At 46.2% G+C, this 26,308-nt stretch overlaps 1 protein-coding gene across 1 annotated transcript in view; it reads left to right on the top strand.

Annotated features, from left to right (window-relative positions):
- The window catches only part of pde1a (phosphodiesterase 1A, calmodulin-dependent), a 397,928-nt gene that overhangs the window by 347,978 nt on the left and 23,642 nt on the right, over window positions 1-26,308 (top strand). The window contains exons 11-12 of the mRNA XM_034187112.1: window positions 19,019-19,139; window positions 20,182-20,263. Of these exons, the coding sequence (XP_034043003.1) occupies window positions 19,019-19,139; window positions 20,182-20,263 (203 nt within the window). The remainder of the gene's footprint in view (window positions 1-19,018; window positions 19,140-20,181; window positions 20,264-26,308) is intronic.

Below are 26,308 nucleotides of genomic sequence, written 5' to 3'. Positions count from 1 at the left end.
CACTTGTGGCCTCAGAGAGTTCACATCAGGCAATTCCAAGGGGGAGAACTGATTCACAGTTCACAGTGGTGAGTGTGATTGGGGTACCCCAACTGGGCACCAAGCCCTACGGGGCTTCCTCCGCCTAGCCACAGTCCGAAAGGGTTACTATTTAGGGTTAGAATTTCTTGTCTTTGTTTTTTTCTCTCTGTTTAAGGTGCAGCTCCATCCAGAGATGGGAGTTGTATTTGTGGTGGTGACCCTCCTGTCCTGTGCACCAACAGCATTTCCTGTATATTCGTTGTATGAATTGTTCTGTAATTTCTGTCTGTAGCATGGCCCAAGCAGAGGGTCACCCCTTTGAGTCTGGTCTGCTTGAGGTTTCTTCCTCAGAGGGAGTTTTTCCTTACCACTGTTGCTTTGGGGGTTAGTAAGGTTAGACCTTACTTGTGTGAAGCGCCTTGAGGCAACTCTGTTGTGATTTGGCACTATATAAATGAAAATAAATTGAAATTGAAAATTGAAAAGCATTTCTTTTCAGACATTAATAACACAAATGTAACGCCATCGACTCTGAGCTGAGCTCTTGAGCAGGCTGGCTGCACATTAGGATGGAATTCATCAAGAACACAGGATGTCTCATTTTGTGGACCCCCCAGTTTTGGTCAGATGTAGTTCTATTATTTTATTATAACATTTGGAAAGAGGTGTCATTTGATTTAAAACGGCGGTTCTCTCTGAAGTTATTAATTCCGATTGAAATCTCCGCAATTCTTTGGAGCTGTGCACTCAGTCCCACAAAACAGAGGATATTATTATTATTATTGTTGTTGTATTGTTGTATTATTATTGTTGGGTATTTTCTCCTCCAAACATTTTTAAAACCTTTAACAAGACAAACAGAGTCAAGAAACACCAGTGAGACAGAAAGTCAAATTTTACGCGCAGAGTGCGGCCAGGCTGTACACCAAAGCTACACTAAAGTCTGGCCTGTGCTTCGCTCTTTTTATTAGTGAATCCCTCATCACATAAACAAAAACTTGTCCTAAGGGTGGGGGGAATGACGCAAGACAAGTTTCTTCCCGTAACATAAACACACACGTCAATAAGTGCAGCTGTAAGCAAAACAGTTTCTTTCTTTTACTCTTATCGTCGAAGGTCAGCACATCTCGTTCGCAGTTATCAGCTGTTCTGCATCTGCCTGGAACACTAAGCATCACATCACAATCAGAATAATAATAAGTACATCCAGCTTCTCATTCCCAGTTCAGATTGACCCCAGCATGCTAAAACAAGGTTGAATAACACATACATTCTCGGGGTTAGGTGCAAACAGCACAACACCGTTCTCATCAGAAAGAAGACAAAAGGTACAAATGTTTAACAGTGATAACATATATATATATATAAAATCCTTAACATTTCCCACCTGTTTATCACCTGTTAAACATACAGTAGGCATCACCCAGCTTAGTTAGTTAGTTTATTAACTTAATCTATTCTGTCCACGTTTTTATTAATTGAACACCACCAACAGATGGAAGATTCGAATCCAGCTGCTATTTGATCAACCAGTTTATACTCGTCAGGCACTCCTCTGGGGACTCCTATTGCGTCAATATATGTTGGATTTCCTACTCCTTTCCAATCTCTTTTTACTCTATGTCTGGCTATGCCTTTCTGCCAATCCTCAGGAATAAGAGAGGCTGCATATGTCGTAACGTCTTCAGGGGTCATGGGTAACAATAATGATATTAATGCACAATAACCTGACACATTTTGTGGCAGTCTGTCAAAGATTCTGTTATCACCACACCACCACCATACATCACTCCTACCGACTGGTATAAATGAACCGTTTTTCTGTATTATTCAACTACACCACTTGTCTTATTACTTTTTCAGCTAAAGCTTCATAGGCTAAGAGTGTGTTAACTCATCACGTCAACAGTTCAAGCTTGAACTGGAGTTGTGAGCTTTTCAATATCATCATAATTCTCAGTACAGTCATTACAGTTTTCTCCACTAAGGTCTGACTGTTTCAATGCTTGATATTTTGGCATAGTTTGTTGGAAGGCCAGATTACACTGTACAAATGTATTTGACACCATTTTCAATAGTAACTGCCAACATGGTCCTGAAGTCAACCAGGACCAGGGATTCCACCGGTTCACGGCTAGGGTGTCTTTATGCATTGCATCACGAAGTTTATTCAGCTCTTCCAATGCGTCCTGCATATCCACTGAATGAATGGAGTCTGGGATGAAAGTACAGCATGTTGTGTTCAGCAGAACACAAACTCCTCCCTGTGAACCAGTAAGCAAGTCTAAAACCATGCAATTTTGCATCACCATGGTACGTAAAGCATCTATTTCAGTGTTTTGAGCTGCTACTATTTTTTTAGTTACATTCATGAACAGACCCAATCGATAATTCAGAGTTTCAATCATTAATGAATTTTGTTTTTTTTTTTGTTTTTTTTCCCACTCCTATCCAGGGGAACAATGAATGTGCTATTTTATCTCCTACAGACCGCAATTTTTTGGTCCTTTAGTACATCCGAGCCCCACATGTGATTATGTGGTAACACATCTGGGTATATCAATCTCCTCCGTCTGGTGCTGCCATTCTTCTCTGTGGAGGTCCTACCACATATGTATGGTCAGTCACCTGGGTAGGTGCACACACACCACCCCAATTTGGTGGGAGACTCATGTACAGTCTGGAACCACAAAGCAAATAGATGTCATCATACACCGGAGTACCATTTACAGGTGGTAGCAAAACTTACTAACATAAGCACATGATTCATCCGTTCCCCATGGACAGGAGCCTGTATAATTACATCCCCGTCCAATGTGATGAAGATAAGTACCATCCACATATTATGTTTTGGTTAGGCTTAAATTATTTGATAAAACATACGTTTGGGTACACAGACGTTTCTTAATTTTACCTACATTTTTATTCCCTGTCCCGTAAAAGCAAATTGGGAATGGCCGTTGTGATGACAATTTAACGTGATGATATTTTTGCGTTTCCCTTCAGTCTAGTCAATGGAGCAGCACTTGGGCACGCTTGTACGTCCTCTGTTGAAATCCCTATCATATAAGTGGTTGCACTGAGGCAAGTGGTGTTACATCTTATCAGATTTGCTGAGAACTGCTGCCCCCGAAATACAGTTTGATTATGCATCCGTATGATAAGACATTCTGTCACCCTAGCAGGGTACGGTTTAGCCGTCAGAGCTGGGTGTGTTGAGGATATAGGTATTTGCGAACAAACATAACAATTAGTAACGTAATTCCATAGCCAATAAATGAACATATCTGTACCACATATTAGTATGGTATATATGAGGGTGTCCATCTGTCTCATTCACATTATGAATAAACCTCTTCTGACGTTGCTTGCGTTGTTCTCTGGCTTGGTCCACAGTGAGCTGCAATTCTTGGGTCAACCACCAGGCCAGGAATCCGAGGAGCACGAAACACACTAAGATCACAACGCAACCGGCTGCCCTACCAACAGTCCGGCAGCGGCGGCGCTGAGCACGCCGCTCCGGGGTCTGCTGTAGTTCAGTCATGATTGCTAGGATACAGTGTTGTTAACCACCTCACCTAATAGTGCAAGGATCTCCCTGCTTCACTGGCATTGAGACAATCTATTGCTAATTAAATAGACTCCCTTTGTAGCCAGACTTCCCCTTACACTGTGGAGGCCGCCAACACACGCTGTATCTTACAGTGATGTATCCACGTTGATCTCTCCGCTATCTTTACTGCCGTTGGTGTTGTTAACTGCACTTGGTATAGACCTTCCCAACGAGGACTGGACTCTGATGAACACCCAGTCTCCTGGCTAGACTACTGGAAGGCCGTCCTGTGGAAGATCAAAATTATTCGGCAGTAAATGTGTTTAAGTTATCTCTTTCTGTGTTAATGTCTTTTTCATAAAATTTGCTAATGTTTGTTCCTCATCTGCTGTTTTAGTATCCATGTCAAAATTGGTAGACGATATGGTCGTCCATAAAGTATCTCAAATGGTGTTAACCCTGATGGTGTTGGTGTTATTCTCATATACAATTTTACTAGGTCCAACATTCAATCCAGGTTCGTTTTGTCTCTTCTATACATTTCCTTAATCTTATTTTTATTGTGCCCTTTGTCCTTTCCACTAATCCGGCACTGTGTGGTTGATAAGCACAATGATTTTTTGAGATTGACCTGTAGCGCTTCTCCTACGTATTGCACTATTGTATTAACAAAATGCGCTCCATTATCTGAATAGACTGTTTCTGGTATTCCAAATCGTGGAATGATGTCTTTGCACAGTGCCTTAGCCACTGTAAGTGCATCTGCATGTTTTGTAGGGAACAATTCTACCCATTTTGAGAAGGCATCAATTATGACTAAACAAAATTCCTTCCCTTCATGTTTACTCAGCTGTATATAATCCATATGAATCACTTGAAAGGGATATTGTGGTGTTGGAAATTTGCCTCTTTGGGGTCTCAAATTGCCTTGTGAGTTGTGTTTTGCACATGTCATGCATGCTCTACAATGCTGTTTTGCATATGCATCGAACCCATAAAGACAAAAAATAGATTGCAATTGCGATATCATACCCCCTGATGAGACATGCGTCACGCCATGGCTCATAATAGCTGCCCATTTAAACATATTTTTTGGCAATATGGGTTTCTTTTGTGGTCATATCCGGAGGGGTGTCATATAGGAGAAAAATAGAAAGAGCTGTTGCCGCCTTTGTGGTTTTGTCAGCAACGTCATTTCCTTTTGAAACACTGTCAGAGCCTTTGGTGTGAGCCGCACATTTGCATATAGCAATTTGGTTAGGCAATTTCACAGCTTTCAGTAGTGCAGTTAGGAGAGTGGCATGAGTCACTGGCTTTCCAGATGATGTCACCATTCCACGCTCTTCCCACAGTTTTGCAAACACATGCACTGTGCTGAAAGCGTACTGGCTGTCTGTATAAATTGATACAGCCGTACCTTTAAACAGATAGCAAGCTGCAGTTAAAGCAACTAATTCAGCTGCTTGTGCTGAAAATGAGGATGGCAATGAAGCAGAATCCAATACTTCTGAATTTGTGACAACAGCATATCCAGATTGTGTTTGTCCATAAGCGTTTTTAGTGGAAGAACCATCCACATACACAATTGTACTGTTTGGGATGGGTGTGTCCTGGAGGTCTGGGCGTGCTTTCGTACAGACCGTAGCTACATCAAGACAATTGTGCGGCTCATCATCCTCAGGTAAAGGTATCAATGTGGATGGATTCAATGTTGTACAGCGCTCTACCGTAAGGTGTGGTTGTGATAATAGCAAGGACATACACGAAAGATGTCTTGCTGGGGACAAAAGGCTCATGTTTGTCTGCAACAGAAGTGCAGAAACTGCATGTGGAACTTTCAGTGTCAACTGATGGAATAGAACAACATTACTGCTACTTTGAACAGCCATAGAGGCTGCAACAACAGCCTGTACGCATGGTGGTAAAGCACTTGCTACTGCATCCAATTTAGATGAGTAGTAGGCAACTGGCCTCAATTTTGAGCCATACACTTGAACCAAAACACTAGTCATGAACTTATTCTTACAATCAACTGTTTGAATGAATGGTTTACTATAATCTGGTAGTGCCAAAACTGTGGATGACACTAATGTTTGTTTTACTTTTACAAAAGCTTCCTCAGCATCTTTGTTCCATTCCAACACGGTTGACATTGAAATATCATCCTTGTACATCAAATCAGAAAGTGGACTAGTCAATTCTGCATAACAGGGAATCCATGCCCTGCAGTAATTAGTCAGTCCAAGAAATGACATCATCTGCTTTTTGGTTTGTGGTTTTGGAGCGTGCAAAATTGCTTCCTTCCTGTCAGACAGGATAGTACGCCCTGTGGCTGATAATTCATGTCCTAAATATTTTACTTTATCCCTACACAACTGAACTTTGTTTTTACTCACTTTGTGGCCATTATCAAATAAGAAACATAATAATGCTACTGTGTCAGTTATGCAGTTTTCTCGTGTGTCAGAGGCAATCAAATGTCATCGACATACACTAATAGTTGGCTATCTGCCGGTGGAACAAAATTGGCTAAACATGCTGACATGACTTGAGAATAAATAGTTGGGCTCTCTGCGTAACCCTGCGGTAATCTGGTGAATGTATATCGTTGTCCTTTAAAGGTAAAAGCAAACCAGAATTGACTATCTGGATGTACTGGCACAGAGAAAAATGCATTACTTATGTCAATTACTGAGAAACTATTAGAATTTGGTCTCAGCGAATTTAACAAGGTGTGTGGATCTGGGACACATGGTGCTCTTTTAATCACAGCAGCATTTACTGCCTGCAGATCTTGAATCATTCTCCACCCCACTGAGGGCGGAGCCTTTTTTACAGGAAATATGGGTGTGTTACATGGTGAATCTGGACATGGCACTATTACTCCTGCTGTTAATAAATTCTCTATTACTGGCCTGATTCCTTCAATTGCATCAGGTTTCAATGGATACTGTCTTACACATGGTCTGTATTCTGTTTTTGGTCTTATAACTACAGGTTGTGCATTTTTTATCAGTCCTACGTCTGAAGGACCTGTTGTCCACAATCCTGATGGTACAGAAGAGAGAAGATCATCCTCTTCAGGACTCAACTGAAACACTCAGGATTGTGAAGTGGACACATCAATGTGTGTTCCAGCTGTCAGCACCAATGAGACATTAACTGGCACTTTATACAATTTAGTTGATGGACTGAACTCCGTTCGTGGTCCAACTCTGCTCCAATCAGTGGCTGACAAGGCTGTTATGACTGTCAGTCCCAATTCTTGCCATTCTGTCAAATATGGTTTACAAAGTGACACATGTAATGGCATACCTGTGAATCTCAATTTTAAAACATCTTCAGTGGCACCTGTTACTGTTATGACAGCTGTTGAGTTGCCATCATGAATCAAATCGGTCATTGTCAGCTTCACAGGTGAAATATTTTTCAATTTGTTTTCATACACTGGTGTTCCTGGCAATATGCCACTATGGACTCTAAATACACTCTCAAATCTGCATCTAAACTCTGTCCATGGTTCTCCTTCTTTCTGAGTTGTCCTGGTAATTTCAGTATAATTTATCTTTGGTCCTAACACACCTTTTGCACGTGTAATCATAGCTTCCACTCTTGTTTTCAAGACTGGATCATCATGTGGCAATGGTACGCCATCCTGGTCTGCAGGATTCCAGTCTCCGCGTATCTGACTCCTTTTTAGGGCCACATGCTTTCATCCACACCTGTTGGACTTCAGGTCCACTAAGGTGGTAAGAACTTCTAATGTTTTCTATATCCTGCATAAATCCCTCAATGTCGACATGTGGCGATGGTATCATGTCGACTGCTGCTTTGATATTATCAGCATTCCATGTTCGATATACGAGTATGGTTGATCGCTGTCCTGCTGTTCCTGCACGAGGATTTGGTACTTCTATCATAGGATAGGCACCTCCCTGGTCACTGTGTTCCACCATGGGAGGGGCTGTAGGCACTTTCGCTTGACTGCGTGTTTGTGGTTTTTCTGGTTTTTCTGGTTTTTCACTTTTTACCTTAGGTTTTACTGCCAAATCATACTGTGGTGGCGGTACATCATCATCCTCCGGTAGAGGAGATAAGGGTGTTGTTGTCACCGACGATCCAGCCGGCGGTGGTTGTTGAGGCTGTTCTGGTTCTCTGTGCTGAATTATCACATCTTCTTCTGCCTTACCTACAGCTTTCTTTTTCCTTGCTTTCTCTAATTGTCGCTTCTCTGCTCCCTTCTGTCTGTTCTCTGCTTCCTCCTCCCAAAATGCCACTAAATCTGCCCCTACTTTCTGCATCTTTTTCTCATCACCTTTATGTTGCTGTTCTAACTCCTTCTTTAGCTTCTGTATACTGATCAGGTTCAGTCGTCCGTCAAAGTCATGTTTATTTATCCAGGTCTCCAATTTCTTTGTTGCTTTTGGATTTTTTTTGCTTCCATAAATTTCCAGTCGTCAGTTGATAAATTTTCCTTATTTTTAGACGTCTTACCCCCCATTTTTATTATCCCTTGTTATAATTTGGACTTCAGACGGGGGCACACCTAGGGTGTTCTAAATCTGAAGTTTTCACACTTTCTTTGGACGTGACAATTAATTTGCCGTTGTGTGGTTGATTCCTTTCACCTCCCCGTAGGAAGCGGAATCACTTGCCTGCTGCTTCCACACGCACGGTTGTCACTAACGTTGTCCAAAGTATTACACTTTCACACAGTTATTTACACTTACACAAAACACTATTTACACATAGAAACACTTTTAATAATCGTACGCGTATTCTTATGCCAGGGAAGCTCGCCCTCCCGTGAAATTTAACTAATGTCCTGCATTAGGGGACTCCGCCGTCCCTGCCAAATTTAACTGCTTTTTTACAGTGCACGTATTTCTACCCGGGATTTCCTTTACGTATTAAAACAGAGGAGTCCGTACCCTCCTTCCGGAATTTAACTACGGGCGTCCCTCGCAACCGTAGAGGAGTCCGCCCTCCTCGCGGAGTTTAACTGCTTTGCATTAACAGACGATTCCACGCCATCGCTTACGGAGTTTAACTGTTTTATGTGATCACTTTTATCCCCTACCGGTACGCGTATATAAACAGAGGAGTCCGCACCCTCCTTACAGAGTTTAACTGCTTTGCATTAACAGACGATTCTGTATCATCGCTTGCGGAATTTAACTGTTTATGTGATCTGATCACCACTCACTCAGTACTATTTACAAAGAAATTCTACTCACTGACTCGACTTCCTGTCTGTCTTCTTCGGGAAAATCTCGTCAACCAGACAATGCCAACGGTGGTCGACAATTGCAGACACGATCAATCGATCGGACCTTGGCCAAGGATTTACGTCTGGACTTGACGACCTCCGCTGGACACCTCCGGTATTGTTGAGCTCCCGGACGTAGCCCCCAGTCAATGTTGGGTATTTTCTCCTCCAAACATTTTTAAAACCTTTAACAAGACAAACAGAGTCAAGAAACACCAGTGAGACAGAAAGTCAAATTTTACGCGCGGAGTGCGGCCAGGCTGTACACCAAAGCTACACTAAAGTCTGCCCTGTGCTTCGCTCTTTTTATTAGTGAATCCCTCATCACATAAACAAAAACTTGTCCTAAGGGTGGGGGGAATGACGCAAGACAAGTTTCTTCCCGTAACATAAACACACACGTCAATAAGTGCAGCTGTAAGCAAAACAGTTTCTTTCTTTTACTCTTATCGTCGAAGGTCAGCACATCTCGTTCGCAGTTATCAGCTGTTCTGCATCTGCCTGGAACACTAAGCATCACATCACAATCAGAATAATAATAAGTACATCCAGCTTCTCATTCCCAGTTCAGATTGACCCCAGCATGCTAAAACAAGGTTGAATAACACATACATTCTCGGGGTTAGGTGCAAACAGCACAACACCGTTCTCATCAGAAAGAAGACAAAAGGTACAAATGTTTAACAGTGATAACATATATATATATATAAAATCCTTAACAATTATTATTATTATTTGTCTTTTGGCTGTTCCCGTTAGCCGTCGCCACACCAGATCAGTCGTTTCCATCTCACCCTGTCCTCTGTATCTTCCTCTGTCACACCAACCACCTGCATGTCCTCCATCAGCAGATCCATAAACCTCCTCTTTGGTCTCCCTCTTCTCTTCCTGCCTGGTGGCTCCATTCTCAGCATCCTTCTCCCTATATACACTGGGTCCCTCCTCTGCACATGTCCAAACCATCTCAATCTCGCCTCTCTGACTTTGTCTCCAAACCGTCCCACCTGAGCTGTCCCTCTGATATGTTCATTCCTAATCTTGTCCATTCTTGTCACTCCCAAAGAGAATCTCAACATCTCCAGCTCTGCCTCCTGTCTTTTTGTTAGTGCCACCGTCTCTAAACTGTACAACATAGCTGGTCTCACTACTGTCTTTTAAACTTTCCCCTTCACTCTTGCTGATATTCTTTGGTCACAAATCACTCCTGCCACCTTTCTCCACCCACTCCACCCTGCCTGCACTCTCTTCTTCACCTCTCTACCACACTCTCCATTACTTTGAACAGTTGACCCCAAATATTTAAACTCACCTATTTTCACCACTTCTACTCCTTGTAACTGCACTATTCCACTGGGCTCCCTCCCATTCACACACATGTACTCAGTCCTGCTTCTACTGACTTCTCTCCAAAGCATATCTCCACCTCTCCAGACTAGACTCAACTTGCTCTCTACTCTCACTACAGGTCACAATGTCATCTGCAAACATCATAGTCCATGGTCTCATCCGATCTCATCTGTCAACCTGTCCATCACCACGGCAAACAAGAAAGGACTCAGAGCTGATCCTTGGTGTAATCCCACCTCCACCTTGAATGAGTCTATCATTCCGACTGCGCATCTCACTGCTGTCACACTATTCTTGTACATGTCCTGCACTACCCTCACATACTTCTCTGCCACTCCAGACTTCCTCATACAATACCACAGCTCTTCTCTTGGCACCCTATCATAAGCTTTTTCTAATTCCACAAACACACAATGTAACTCTTTCTGGCCTTCTCTGTACTTCTCCAACAGTATTCTCAGAGCAAACATTGCATCTGTAGTGCTCTTTCTCAGCATGAAACCATATTGCTGTTCACAGATCTTCACCTGTTTTCTAAGCCTAGCTTCTACTACTCTTTCCCATAACTTCATGCTGTGGCTGATCAACTTTATGCCTCTGTAGTTACTGCAGCTCTGCACATCACTCTTGTTCTTGAAAATAGGAACCAACACACTTTGTCTGCCCTCCTCAGGCATCCTCTCACTTTCCAAAGTTTTAAAAAACAACCTGGTTAGAAACTTGAAGAGCCATCTCTGCTAGACATTTCCATGCCTCCACTGGAATGTCATCTGGACCAACTGCCTTTCCACTCTTCATCCTCTTCATAGCAGCCCTCACTTCTTCCTTACTAATCTCTTGTTCTTCCTGATTTACTCTCACCACATCATCCAGCCTTTTCTCTTGCTCATTTTCTTTATTCATCAGCTTTTCAAAATATTCCCTCCACCTTCTCAGCACACACTCTTCACTTGTCAGCACATTACCATCTGCATCTTTTACCACCCTAACCTGCTGCACTTCCTTTCCAGCTCTGTCCCTTTGTCTGGCCAATCAGTACAAGTCCTTTTGTTGTGAAAGTGTAGGAACATAGACCCACAACAGGGGGCGCTAAATGAACGGACAATGGATAAGCCAAACAGTAACAATTTAATGTTGTGAAATGCACAACGGAATACAGACAAACCCAGTTTTGGTACCACAGACAGTTAAATGTTAAGTGACGTGTGGGCAGGTTTGAGGATAGGAGACCTCCGTCTAGAACCGAGCTGGATCCCACACAGCCTTCACCGCCAACGGATCTGAAGAACACCGGAGCCGCCAAGTCCTGGAGCCCCAGGTGGCCACCATCTCCAGCTGTCAGACCGGGTACTGCTGGCAGAGAACAGAAACAGTTTTGATGAGTGTGAGTTTGCACACTCAGTAATTCCACCGTCTGTGTTCTTTTGGGAGGGAGCACCTCCACCTCCAATCACACACTCGTGCAGCTCCTGTCTAACCACTTATCTGGTTGGAGTGTGAAGCGAAGCCATCGCTGATCACACCAAACGCCAATCCCACAGATAAGGCAACACCACAGGAAAACGGCTGCAAAGAAGTTCAGATTATTACTCAATGTTTTAAGTCAGCAGAGAAAATTACCTCCAAGGTAGCTGATTTCTTGGCGGGGAGGTGGAGTTGCAGTCCGGCCTTTATGGTGGTGGTGGTATGATGTGAAATGAGTGACAGCTGGTGCTGATGACGGGTGACAGCTGTCACTCCCGGTTGCTATGACGCCCTCGTGCTTGAAGCCCGCACTTCAAGCAGGGCGCCATCTGGTGGTGGTGGTGGGCCAGCAGTACCTCCTCTTCAGCGGCCCACACAACAGGACCCCCCCCTCAATGGGCGCCTCCTGGCACCCGACCAGGCTTGTCCGGGTGCCGCCGGTAGAAGTCGGCCAGGAGGGCCGGGTCCAGGATGAAGCTCTTCTTCACCCAGGAGCGTTCTTTGGGTCCATACCCCTCCCAGTCCACGAAATACTGGAACCCCCGGCCCTTCCGACGAATGTCCAGGAGCCGGCACACAGTCCAAGCCGGCTCCCCGTCAATGATCCGGGCAGGCGGCGGCGCCGGTCCGGGGGCACAGAGGGAAGAGGAGTGGCAGGGTTTGAGTATTGACACATGAAAAACCGGATGTATCCGCAGTGAAGCTGGCAGCTTCAGCTTCACTGCGGCTGGGCTGAGAACTTTTAGGATGGTGAAGGGTCCGCTATATCTGTCCTTTAGCTTTTGGGATTCCACTTGTAGGGGAATGTCTTTTGTGGATAGCCAAACCGCCCGCCCGGGCTGATACGTAGGGGCCGGGGCATGCCGGCGGTCTACAAGGGCCTTGGCCCTCGTCCGCGCTTTGAGCAGGGCAGAGCGGGCGGTAGGCCACACCCGACGGCACCTCCTCAGATGGGCGTGGACTGAGGGCACCCCGACCTCTCCCTCCACCAACGGAAATAATGGGGGCTTGTACCCCAAACATATCTCGAATGGGGAGAGGCCGGTGGGAGATGACACTTGGCTGTTATGAGCGTACTCGATCCAGGCCAGATGGTCACTCCAGGCCATCGGGTGTGTGGAGGTCACGCAGCGGAGGGTCTGCTCCAACTCCTGATTCATCCGCTCTGCCTGCACGTTCGTCTGGGGGTGGTACCCGGACGAGAGGCTTACTGTGGCCCCCAGTTCCCTGCAGAAACTCCTCCAGACCTGGGAGGAGAACTGGGGACCACGATCTGAGACAATGTCCGATGGAATCCCATGCAGACGCACCACATGGTGGAGCAGGAGGTCTGCAGTCTCCTGGGCCGTCGGGAGCTTCGGGAGGGCCACAAAGTGGGCCGCCTTGGCGAACCGGTCCACTATTGTGAGGATGGTTGTCTTGCCCTGGGACGGCGGGAGGCCCATGACGAAGTCCAGGCCAATGTGAGACCAGGGGCGATGAGGCACAGGCAAAGGCTGAAGGAGACCCTGGGTTCTTTGGTGGTCCGTTTTGCCCCTGGCGCAGGTGGTGCAGGCCTGGACATACTCCCGGATGTCGGCTTCCAGAGACACCCACCAGAAGCGCTGCCGGACAACTGCCACAGTTCTTCGCACCCCTGGGTGGCAGGAGAGCTTGGAACCATGACAGAAGTCCAAGACTGCAGCTCTGGCTTCTGGCGGGACGTACAGTCTGTTCTTGGGGCCGGTCCCTGGGTCCGGGTTCCGTGTCAGGGCCTCCCGGACGGTCTTCTCCACGTCCCAGGTGAGGGTGGCCACGACAGTGGACTCGGGGATGATGGTTTCGGTCGGGTCAGACAGCTTGGTCCTGACTTCCTCTTCGTGCACCCGGGACAGGGTGTCAGACCGTTAGTTCTTTGTCCCGGGGCAGTATGTGATCCGAACGTCAAAACGCCCGAAGAACAGTGACCAGCGGGCTTGCCTGGGGTTCAGACGCTTGGCAGTCCGGATGTACTCCAGGTTCCGATGGTCAGTGAAAACCGTGAATGGCTCCGAAGCACCTTCCAACAGGTGTCTCCACTCCTCCAGAGCCTCCTTCACCGCAAGAAGTTACCGATTGCCGACGTCATAGTTCCTTTCAGCCGGGGTCAACCTGCGGGAAAAATAGGCACAAGGGTGGAGAACCTTGTCGGACTCCCTCCTCTGGGACAGCACGGCTCCTATCCCTGAGTCAGAGGCATCCACTTCGACTATAAACTGGCGACTAGGATCGGGCTGCACCAGAACTGGCGCAGTCGAGAACCGGCGTTTCAACTCCCTAAACGCGACTTCGCACCGATCCGACCAGGTGAAGGGGACTTTTGTGGAGGTCAGGGCTGTCAGGGGACTAACCACCTGACTATAGCCCTTGATGAACCTCCGGTAAAAATTAGCAAAACCGAGGAACTGTTGCAGTTTCCTACGGTTTGTTGGTTGGGGCCAGTCTCTCACCGCCGCTACCTTGGCCGGATCGGGTGCAACGGAGTTTGAGGAGATGATGAACCCCAGGAAGGACAAAGAAGTACGGTGGAACTCGCACTTCTCGCCCTTCACAAACAGCCGGTTCTCCAACAACCGCTGCAGGACCTGACGTACATGCGTAACATGAGTCTCAGGATCCGGGGAAAAGATGAGTATATCGTCTAGATATATGAAGACAAACTGATGCAGGAAGTCCCGCAAGACATTGTTTACCAAAGCTTGGAACATCGCGGGGGCATTTGTGAGGCCGAACGGCATGACCAGGTACTCAAAGTGACCTAACGGGGTGTTAAATTCCGTCTTCCATTCGTCTCCCTTCCGGATCAGAACCAGGTGGTACGCATTCCTAAGATCCAGTTTTGTGAATATTTGGGCTCCATGCAGGGGCATGAACACTGAATCTAACAGGGGCAGAGGGTATCGGTTGCGAAGCGTAATCTCGTTCAGCCCCCTGTAATCAATGCATGGATGGAGTCCACCGTCTTTCTTGCCCACAAAAAAGAAACCAGCACCCATCGGGGAGGTGGAGTTCCGGATCAGCCCGGCAGCTAATGAGTCCCGGATGTAGGTCTCCATTGATTCGCGTTTAGGACGTGAGAGGTTGTACAGCCTGCTGGACGGGTACTCAATGCCCGGGATCAAATCAATGGCACAATCGTACGGATAGTGCGAGGGAAGGGTGAGCACCAGATCCTTGCTGAAAACGTCAGCAAGATCGTGGTACTCACTTGGCACCGCTGTCAGATTGGGAGGGACTTTGACCTCTTCACTAGCTGTCACACCAGGCGGAACCAAGGATCCGAGACATTCCCGGTGGCAGGTTTCGCTCCACTGAGCCACAACCCCAGATGGCCAATCAATCCGGGGATTGTGCTTTATCATCCAAGGATAGCCTAAAATCACATGGGAGGTAGAAGGTGTTACATAAAGCACAATCTCCTCCCTGTGATTACCAGACACCGCCAGTGTCACTGGCGGTGTCTGGTGTGTGATTAATGGAAGAGGGGTTTCCCCACGTACGTATTATGGCCCACCCTTAGCCCAGCTCCTAAGGGCGGGCGTTGTCGTTTAACCATTTGGGGCAGTTCCTCTGTAGATGCTCACTCGAGCCACAGAAAAAACACTCCCCACGGACCAGCCTCCATTGTCTGAGCTTTGTATTGACTTTAGCCCTGCTCGTGTCCATTACCCCATCCCAGTAGAGACGGTGTCTGCTCCCAGACCACCAATAACCAGCAAAAATCTATTTAAGCATAAAAATTCAAAAAGAAAAAATAATATAGCACCTTCAACTCCACCACAGACTAAAACAGTTAAATGTGGTCTATTAAACATTAGGTCTCTCTCTTCTAAGTCCCTGTTGGTAAATGATATAATAATTGATCAACATATTGACTTATTCTGCCTTACAGAAACCTGGTTACAGCAGGATGAATATCAATCAATCAATTCAATCAATTTTTTTATATAGCGCCAAATCACAACAAACAGTTGCCCCAAGGCGCTTTATATTGTAAGGCAAGGCCATACAATAATTATGTAAAAACCCAACGGTCAAAACGACCCCCTGTGAGCAAGCACTTGGCTACAGTGGGAAGGAAAAACTCCCTTTTAACAGGAAGAAACCTCCAGCAGAACCAGGCTCAGGGAGGGGCAGTCTTCTGCTGGGACTGGTTGGGGCTGAGGGAGAGAACCAGGAAAAAGACATGCTGTGGAGGGGAGCAGAGATCGATCACTAATGATTAAATGCAGAGTGGTGCATACAGAGCAAAAAGAGAAAGAAACACTCAGTGCATCATGGGAACCCCCCAGCAGTCTAAGTCTATAGCAGTCTCCTTGTCTTCCTTCCACTGTCCAGATGTCATACCCAGTACTGTCCTTACTCTCTCCCTCACCACATCTGCAGTACTTTTCCAGTTGTCCAAAATTGCTTCCTCTCCAACCAGTGCTTCTCTCACCTGCTCGCTAAATTTCACACTACAGTCTTCCTCCTTCAGCTTCCACCATCTGATCCTTTGTTGAGCTCTCACTCTTGTCTTCTTTTTCTTTACCTCTAAAGACATCCTACAAACAACCATCCTCTGCTGTCTAATGACACTCTTTCCTGCCACCACCTTACAGTCTCTGATTTCTTTTAGCTTGCATCTCCTATAAAGAATTTAGTCCACCTGTGTGCACCTTCCTCCACTCTTATATGTTACCCTGTGCTCCTCCCTTTTCTTAAAGTAGGTATTCACCACAGCCATTTTCATCCTTTTTGCAAAATCAGCTACCATCTGTCCTTCCCCATTCCTATCCTTGATACCATATCTACCCATTACTTCCTCATCACCTCTGTTCCCTTCAGCAACATGCCCATTGAAGTCTGCTCCTATCACCACTCTTTCATGCTTGGGCACACTCTCCACCACCTCATCTCACACACTCCAGAAATCTTCTTTCTCCTTCATCTCACAAACTACCTGTGGGGCATATGCACTGATGATATTCATCATCACCCCTTCAATTTCCAACTTCACACTCATCACCCTGTCAGACACTCGCTTAACCTCCAACACATTTTTAACATACTCTTCCTTTAAAATGACCCCAGCACCATTTCTCTTCCTGTCCACACCATGGTACAACAACTTGTACCCACTGCCGATGCTCCTGCTCTTACTTCCCTTCCACTTGGTCTCTTGCACACACAATATGTCTACCTTTCTCCTCTTCATCATATCAGCCAGCTCTCTCCCTTTACCAGTCATACTACCAACATTCAAAGTCCCCACTCTCATTTCCACCCTTCTAGTTTTATTCTTCTCCTGTTGTTTGTGGAAACATTCTCCTCCTCTTCTTCATTGTCTTCACCCAGCAGTAGCCCAATTTCCACCGGCACCCTATTGGGCAGCAGCACCAGTGGCAGACGTTGTTAACCCGGGCTGCGACTGATCCGGTATGGAAATTCAATTCTTAGTCTGCATAGTTGGGTTGGCTTGCTTTACGCCGGATGCCCTTCCTGACGCAACCCTCTTCATTTATCCTGGCTTGGGACCGGCACTCAGAATGTACAGGCTGCACACCCCATGTGGCTGAGTTATTATTATTGTTATTATTATTTCCTTTACTTGATGGACAACTTCATTTTATGCAATGGCTGGTGCTCATGGCAGTGGACTTGTTGCTTCTGAAATCCAGCAAAGCAGAGAACCAGCAAACAGCAGGTCAAAGCATTGCTTCGTTCCTTCAAGCGTCAAGCTTCAAGTCAGACCTGCTGCAGTCTGCAATCAATGTCGTGAAATAGTAATTTTCTCAATAAGCATCCTCAAAATCAGTGGCCGCTATGGTGTCTCGAACCGTCCGTGGTACATTCAGTGTGCCTCGGAAAAAATCGATGCAAGCAGGTATCGAGTGATGCAACACGATTCAACTTGTCAATTGAATCCCAGTCCCAGCAGAAGACTGCCCCTCCCTGAGCCTGGTTCTGCTGGAGGTTTCTTCCTGTTAAATGGGAGTTTTTCCTTCCCACTGTAGCCAAGTGCTTGCTCACAGGGGGTCGTTTTGACCGTTGGGGTTTTACATAATTATTGTATGGCCTTGCCTTACAATATAAAGCGCCTTGGGGCAACTGTTTGTTGTGATTTGGCGCTATATAAAAAAAATTGATTGATTGATTGAATCGATGCATCTGCATCACGCACGTTTGTACCTAGATACTGATTCATATTGATTAATCTCCACATGCCTACTGGGAAGAGACACAGGAAGAAAGTTAACAAAACACACAAGGAAACCGTGACCACCAAAATAAAATAGCAAGAACTAACTACAATAAATACAGAACCAAAACCATGATAAAATAAACACAGAAATGAAACACAGAATAAAATCAGACTGTAATAACTCAGGAACTAAACTGCTGAACATTTAAATGAACACCAAAGACATGCAGGGATAAAGACGGCACACAGACAGGGATCATGACATGGACCACTTAACAGTTTGACTTAGTGAGCTTTTGTTCTTCAAAGAGAGGTTCTCAAACCAGGCTGCTAGTATTCAGTAAAAGCATGATAAAAGAGGGTCATGATGGGTTTGTCAATGTGGAAGTGGCTCAGCTTCCTTAAACAGAACAGGCGATGATGTCCCTTTTTACACACTGCTTCACAATTTATGTCAAAGGTGAGTTTTGAGTCTGTGACTGTCCCCAGGTATTTATAAGATTGTACACATTCAACTGCTTGACCTTTGAGTGATGGGGTTTCTTTTTCCAAAAATCAATGAGCATGTCCTTTCTCTTGGATATGTTTAGTTTGAGGTGAGAAGCCTCACACCATTCAACAAAGTCTTTGATAAATGGACCATGACCAATTTCACTGTCTTGGAGCAGGCTAACAATTACTGAGTCATCAGCATATTTAATGAAGGTCCTGTTGTCCCACCTGCGCTGGCACACATTTGTGTACAGGTGAGAGCACACAGCCTTATGGGGAGCCAGTTGATGAGCAGACTTTGTGCCATTCACTCTCACTCTTTGTGTTCTGTTTGTTAGAACGCTAAGGACCCAGCCCACCAAATTATTGCTAAGGTCATACTGTTCTAGTAGTTTTGGGATTAAATTATGAGGTTGAATTGTGTTAAAAGCAGAGGAAAGACAACAAATGAAAGATTAGCATGGGAACCATTTTTATCCAAATGCTTACAGACCTGTGGGGTCTGTAAGCAAACTCCATGAGATCAAGTGAGCACTCAGTTTTTCTTAATATTTCAGACCTCACCAATTTTTCAAATCCTTTAATTGCATTTGATGTTGGTTTGGTTCATTTGATTCATTATCCTAACTTTAATGTCTTTGTCTACATAAATGATTTTCTTTCTTTCCAGTGTAGATAAAGTGAAGGTTTTGTCTCTGATGCTTCACGCTGCAGACATCAGTCATCCAGCCAAAGCCTGGCCACTGCACGAACGCTGGACTCATAGTTTGATGGAGGAGTTTTTTAGACAGGTACACATAAACACAACACTTTTGATCATAGTCTAACATTATGTATTTAATTATTCAACCACTTAATTTTCTTTGAAATTTAAGTTAACTTTTCTAAGACAAACCCCCAATTCTACAGGGGGTGGGTGGTCACCCAACAGATTCTGTACCTTTCTTTTCTGACTCCAGCACTTCCAGAGCCATGGCAGTATTGTATTTTAATCAGTCACCTGGGCAATGGCATAGTAGTCTGAATTAACCTGTCTTCCAGGGCTGTGAAAAAACAGAATTGCACGTTCACGCTGTAATGTGGACTGGAATTGTTTTGTCCTCTCTCTCTCTCTCTCTTTCCCTCCCCCCCTCCCAAAATTTGGTAACATGAGATGAAAGTTTCAGATTTAGAGGAAAACTAGTTTGACATGCGGTGTTCTGGACAAATGTTGTGAAAAGATGAGATTCTTCCAAACATTCTGATATGCATAGTGGAGAAGCTTGAATCTTCGACTGGACTGGGTTGTTTGATGCGAGGATGTTTCGCTTCAAATCGCAGAAGTCTCCTCAGCTAAAATTCTTACTCTGGTAGTCTAAATTCTCTACAAGGGTATGACAGAAGTCAGACTACCAGAGTAAGAATTTTTGCTGAGGAAGTTCTGTGATTTGAAGCGAAACGTCCTTGCGTCAAGCAACCCAGTCCAGTCAAAGATTCAAGCTTCTCTACTATGGAAACCACCTGGACAACTGAGAGCCTACACAGAAACATTATGATATGCAATAAATGTGTATAGTACTAAAACACTTTACCATCATTTGTTGTAAATATCTTTATTTAATTTGAAAAAAGCACCTCCCGTAACACCCTCTGTGTAGCTTCAACCACCATATTGTCTAGGATTTTTTACATCACGTTTTTGCGACCACCCCCCGAAAATTTTTTTTAAAGTAAAATAAAAAATAAAAGTAGTTTCCCTTGCAATCCTTGTCAATACAATTGATGCAGAGGACATCCTCACACAGACACAAACCTACATCATGTCTGTTATTGTGGTGAATGATTGTTTTTTAGGGAGATAAAGAGGTGGAACTTGGACTTCCTTTCTCTCCTCTCTGCGACCGCAAGGCCACCATGATTGCCCAGTCACAAATAGGTAACAAGAACCTGCACTGACACATTAGGATGTTATTCAAGAAAATAATTACATTGTTATATTAGACCTCGAATCAAAGCTCAGATCTTCTCAAAGATGCTATTAGCAAAAGGGTTGGCTGAGCATGAACCTTTGAATAGATCAGAGAATGTGCTGACTAATTGGTTTAATCTCTATCAGTTACACCTGATTGTCTACCCAGGACAAATGAACTTCACACACAGCGATAGTGTTACTCTGAGTTTCAGCTTGATGCAGTTGTGGATTTCATGCCTGGTACTTGACTTCTTTAAATACTACACATATATGTGTCCATCCATGGGCATGTTTCTATAAAATGTGCTCGATCATGCGGCAGAAAAAAAAAATTACAAATCTGTTCTCAAGTCAAGAGCAGTGTATACAGAGCATCCAGAAAGCATTCACAGCACTTCACTTGTTCCACATTTTATGTTGCAACCTTATTCCAAAATTGAATAAATTCTTTTTTTTCTCTCAAAATTCTACTCACAACACCCCATAATGACAACATGAAAAGGTTTTTTTTTTTCCATTTTAGAAAATTCATTAAACTAAAAACTAAGAAATCACATCTATGTAAGTATTCACAGCCATTGCTCAATAGTTTGTTGATGCACCTTTGGCAGCAACTACAGCCTCAGGTCTTCTTGCATATGATGCCATAAGCTTGGTGCACCTATCTTTGGGCAGTTTGGCCCATTCCTCTTTGCAGCACCTCTCAAGCTTCATCCGGTTGGATGGGGAGCGTCGCTGCACAGCCATTTCCAGATCTCTCCAGAGATGTTCAGTCGGATTCAGGTCTGGGCTCTGGCTGGGCCACTCAAGGACATTCACAGAGTTGTCCTGAAGCCACTCCTTTGATATCTTGGCTGTGTGGTTAGGGTCATTGTCCTGCTGAAAGATGAACCGTTGCCCCAGTATGATGTCAAGAGTACTCTGGAGCAGGTTTTCATCCAGGGTGTCTCTGAGTATTGCTGCATCCATCTTTCCTTCAGTCCTGACTAGGGATGGGTATTGATAAGATTTTATCGATATCGATACCATTATCGATTCCACTTATCAATCTGATTCCTTACCGATTCCTTTATCAATACCTCTTGTGAATTTTCTGTGTAGTAAAAGTAGGCTTTACTTCATACGTTAAGGTTCTGCACTTTTGTCTTGGCCCAACACACCAGCCACAGTAGTGATCGATCAGATATTTAGCTGTGATCTGGGTCTCTGTGTGTGGATGGTTGTGTGTTTGTGGCCATCACCACAATTCGGTTTTGGTGTTCTCAAGGGGATCAAGACTCTGGTGTCCTAGGTTAGGGGATAAATGCTCACTAATTAGACAACAGAGTGTTGCTGTCAATACTTGTTCATGTGTGGTTGTTTGTCCTGGTAAGTTGTATTGTTGGGGCTCCGTCTCCTCGGTGTCTCACTTCTCATCACTTCACAGCTATTGCCTTCACCACTTGTCTTTCATTCTTGTCTGTCTTTGTGTTGTTTTGGTGGTCGGCCCTTCTTGATAGAAGTTGTCGGTTGGCTTTGAGTAGGATGTTGTAGGCTGTTTGGGAAGGGCAGATGGGGGTCACACATGCACACCACACACTACATACCTTCTGTCTTACAAGAATAAATTGCATATATTTGTATTGTTCATAAATAGTTCTGCCTGTGTGGCATTTACCATCCATCCATTTTCTTCCGCTTTATCCAGAGTCGGGTTGCGGGTGCAGCAGCTCAAGCAAAGCAGCCAAGACCTCCCGATGCACACACACCTCCCCCAGCTCCTCCGGGGGAACCCCGAGGCGTTCCCAAGCCAGCCGAGAGATGTAGTCCCTCCAGCGTGTTCTAGGTCTTCCCCGGGGCCTCCTCCCGATGGGACATGCCCGGAACACCTCTCAAGCGAGGCGTCCAGGGGGCATCCGGAAAAGATGCCTGAACCACCGCAGCTGGCTCCTTTCGATGTGGAGGAGCAGCGGCTCGATTCCGAGCTCCTCCCGAGTGACGGAGCTCCTCACCCTATCTCTAAGGGAGCGCCCAGCCACCCTGTGGAAGAAACTCATCTCGGCTGCTTGTACTCGCAATCTCGTTCTTTCGGTCATGAGCCAAATCTCATGACCATAGGTGAGGGTCGGAACGTAGATCGATCGGTAAATCGACAGCTCTGCCCCCCTACTCAGCTCTCTCTTCACCACGACGGTCCGATACAGCGACCGCATCACTGCAGATGCTGCACCAATCCGTCTGTCGATCTCACGCTCCATCCATCCCTAGAAATTCTGTCCATAAAGATAATGAACAGAACCAGTGACAAAGGGCAGCCCTGGCAGAGGCCAATGTGCACTGGAAACAGGTTTGACTGACTACCAGCAATGCGAACCAAGCTCCTGTTGCGGTCGTACAGGGACCGGATAGTCCTTAGCAAAGCACCCCGGACCCCGTACTCCCAGAGCACTCCCTACAGGGTGCCCCGAGGGACATGGTCGAACGCCTTCTCCAGATCCACAAAGCACATGTGGACTGGTTGGGTAAACTCCCATGAACCCTCGAGCACCTGATGGAGGGTGTAGAGCTGGTCCAGTGTGCTGCGACCAGGACGAAAACCACACTGCTCCTCCTGAATCTGAGGTTTGACTATTGGTCGAATTCTCCTCTCCGGTACTCTGCAATAGACCTGAGGAGGCTGAGGATTGTGATCCCTCTGCAGTTGGAACACACCCTCGGGTCCCCCTTCTTGCCACCTGATGTTGCAGAGGCGTGTCAACCAAGACAGTCCCACAACAGTACTTAAGGTACTCAGGACGGATTTCATCCATCCCAGGATCCTTGCCACCGAGGAACTTTCTAACCACCTCAGTGACTTCGGCCTGGGTGATGGATGAGTCCGCTTTGAGTCCCCAGTCTCTTCTTCCTCTTCGGAAGACGTGACGATGGGATTGAGGAGATCCTCAAAGTATTCCTTCCACCGCCCGACAACATCCCCAGTCAGAGTCAACAGGTCCGCACCCGCACCATAGACAGTGTCGGTGGAGAGCTGCTTCCGCCTCCTGAGGTGTCGGACGGTTTGCCACAATTTCTTCAGGCCAACCGATAGTCCTCCTCCATGGCCTCCCCTTACTCCTCCCACACCCATGTTTTTGCCTCTGTGACCGCACGGGCTGCAGCACGCTTGGCCTGCCAGTACCTGTCAGCTGCCTCTGGAGTCCCAGTTACCAACAAAGACAAGTAGGACTCCTTCTTCAGCTTGACAGCATCCCTTACTTCTGGCTGTCCACCACTGGGTTCGGGGATTGCCGCCGCGACAGGCACCAGAGACCTTGTGACCACAGCTACGAGCGGCCGCATCAACAATGGAGGTGGAGAACATTGTCCTCTCGGACTCCATGTCTCCAACCTCCCCCGGGATCTGGGAGAAGCTCTCCCGGAGGTGGGAGTTGAAGACCTCGCTGACACAGGGTTCCGCCAGTCATTCCCAGCAGACCCTCACGATATGTTTGGGCCTGCCAGGTCTGACCGGCTTCCTCCCCTCCCAGCAGATCCAACTCATCACCAGGTGGTGATCGGTCCACAGCTCAGCCCCTGTCTTCACCTGAGTGTCTGAGACATGTGGCTGAAGGTCAGATGATATGACTACAAAGTTGATCATCGACCTCCGGCTCAGGGTGTCCTGGTGTCACGTGCACTTATGGACACCCTTGTGCTCGAACATGGTGTTCGTGATGGACAAACTGCGACTAGCACAGAAGTCCAACAACTGAACACCACTCGGGTTCATATAGGGGGAGGCCGTGCTTCCCAATCACCCCCCCCCCCCCCCCCCCCCGGTCTCAGTGGCGTTGAAATCCCCCAGGAAAACAATGGAGTCCCCAGTCGGAGCACTATCTAGTACCTCTCCCAGGGACTCAAAGAAGGTCGGGTACTCTGCACTGCCGCTCGGCCCGTAGGCCAAGACAACAGTGAGAGACCTGTTCCTGACCCAAAGGTGTAAGGACGTGACCCTCTCGTTCACCAGAGTGAACTCCAACACATGGTGACTGAGCTGGGGAGCAATAAGCAATGCTACCCCAGCTCTCTGCCTCTCCCCATGGGCAACGCCAGAAAAGTGGAGCATCCAGCCCCTCTCCAGGAGTTTGGTACCAGAGCCCAAGCTGTGCATGGAGGTGAGCCCAACTATCTCTAGTCGGCATCTCTCAACCTCCCGCACAAGCTCAGGCTCCTTCCCCCCCAGTGAGGTGACATTCCACATCCCAACAGCCAGGGGCTGTGAGCGCGGACCGGGTAGCCGGGGCACCCGCCCTTGACTGCCAACCAATCCTCTCTGCACCCAACCCCCATGGCTCCCTCTGGAGGTGCTGAACCCACAGGAGGGTGGGCCCATGTCGCTGTTTCATGCTGAGCCTGGTCAGGCCCCATGGGCTAAGGCCCGACCACCAGGCACTCACGCAAGCCCCAACCCCAGCCCCGGCTCCAGGGTGGGGCCCCAGCTCCGCCATACCGGGCGACGCCTCAGTCCTTGATTTTGTACTGGTCATGGGAGATTCTGAAGCATATATTTGTATTAATGTTCATAAGTGGTTCTGCCAGTGTGGCATTTACCATTACGATATATGCAGACAGAGGGAAAAAAGTAGGCTTTACAGGTTTTCTATGTCAACGACATTTTATTGAGTATTAAAGTAAATAAATATGAAACTGGTCACTGGATCCTTAAACTCTGGACATAATAAACTCTACATGGTGGATCCTTGATCTCTGGACATAAATAGAAATAAACCAAATTTGTACTTATTGTCAAAAGCATTTCCTATAAGACATGATTGGCATGAATGTTTTTCCATACATCTCAGCTGAGCTCTTGCAGCCGGCTATGCTGCACGTCAGTGTGTAATTCATAAAGAATGCAGGATGTCTCATTTTGGGAGGAAAAAAAAATGTTTTAGTCGATTGTAGTGTATTGTCTGTATTACAGCGTTTGGAAAGAGGTGTCATTTTATTTAAAGTGGCAATTCATTTTGAAGTAATTCCGACAAGACTCTGTCTCGGCAGAGAGCCGCACAGCGTTCGGAGCTGTGCCAATTGAACGGAGGACGATTCTCATTTCTTGACTGCAACAAGACAAGAGTCCCAGTTCGTGGCATTAATCCACACAAAAGTGACTCACAATTGACATATTTTAATGGGTTTGAGAGGGGTTAAAGCGGACTTGCTGCTTCTGAAGAGCAACGAATCAAAGAACCAATGAGCCAGCCAATCGAAGCATTACTTCCTTGGTTCATGCTTCAAAGTGGAGTCGCGCAGAAGCGGTTGATTACAGACCTGCTGCAGGGTCTGCAGTCAATGTAGAGGAATGATCATTTTCCCAACAAACACCATCAAAAACAACGGCTGCTCTGAAGGATCGATAAGGGAATCATCAAGTAAAAAGACTATTGATATCGGTGGTTTGAATCAATTCTTAACGTTACCCGAAAAGAACCGGTTCTCGATACCCAATCCTAATTCAATCAATCAATCAATCAATTTTTTTTTATATAGCGCCAAATCACAACAAACAGTTGCCCCAAGGCACTTTATATTGTAAGGCAAGGCCATACAATAATTATGTAAAACCCCAACGGTCAAAACGACCCCCTGTGAGCAAGCACTTGGCTACAGTGGGAAGGAAAAACTCCCTTTTAACAGGAAGAAACCTCCAGCAGAACCAGGCTCAGGGAGGGGCAGTCTTCTGCTGGGACTGGTTGGGGCTGAGGGAGAGAACCAGGAAAAAGACATGCTGTGGAGGGGAGCAGAGATCGATCACTAATGATTAAATGCAGAGTGGTGCATACAGAGCAAAAAGAGAAAGAAACAGTGCATCATGGGAACCCCCCAGCAGTCTACGTCTATAGCAGCATAACTAAGGGATGGTTCAGGGTCACCTGATCCAGCCCTAACTATAAGCTTTAGCAAAAAGGAAAGTTTTAAGCCTAATCTTAAAAGTAGAGAGGGTGTCTGTCTCCCTGATCTGAATTGGGAGCTGGTTCCACAGGAGAGGAG

Source organism: Thalassophryne amazonica, chromosome 14 (assembly GCF_902500255.1).
Source record: "Thalassophryne amazonica chromosome 14, fThaAma1.1, whole genome shotgun sequence".
NCBI lineage: Eukaryota > Metazoa > Chordata > Actinopteri > Batrachoidiformes > Batrachoididae > Thalassophryne > Thalassophryne amazonica.
This window is presented reverse-complemented; position numbering and strand designations above follow the sequence as displayed.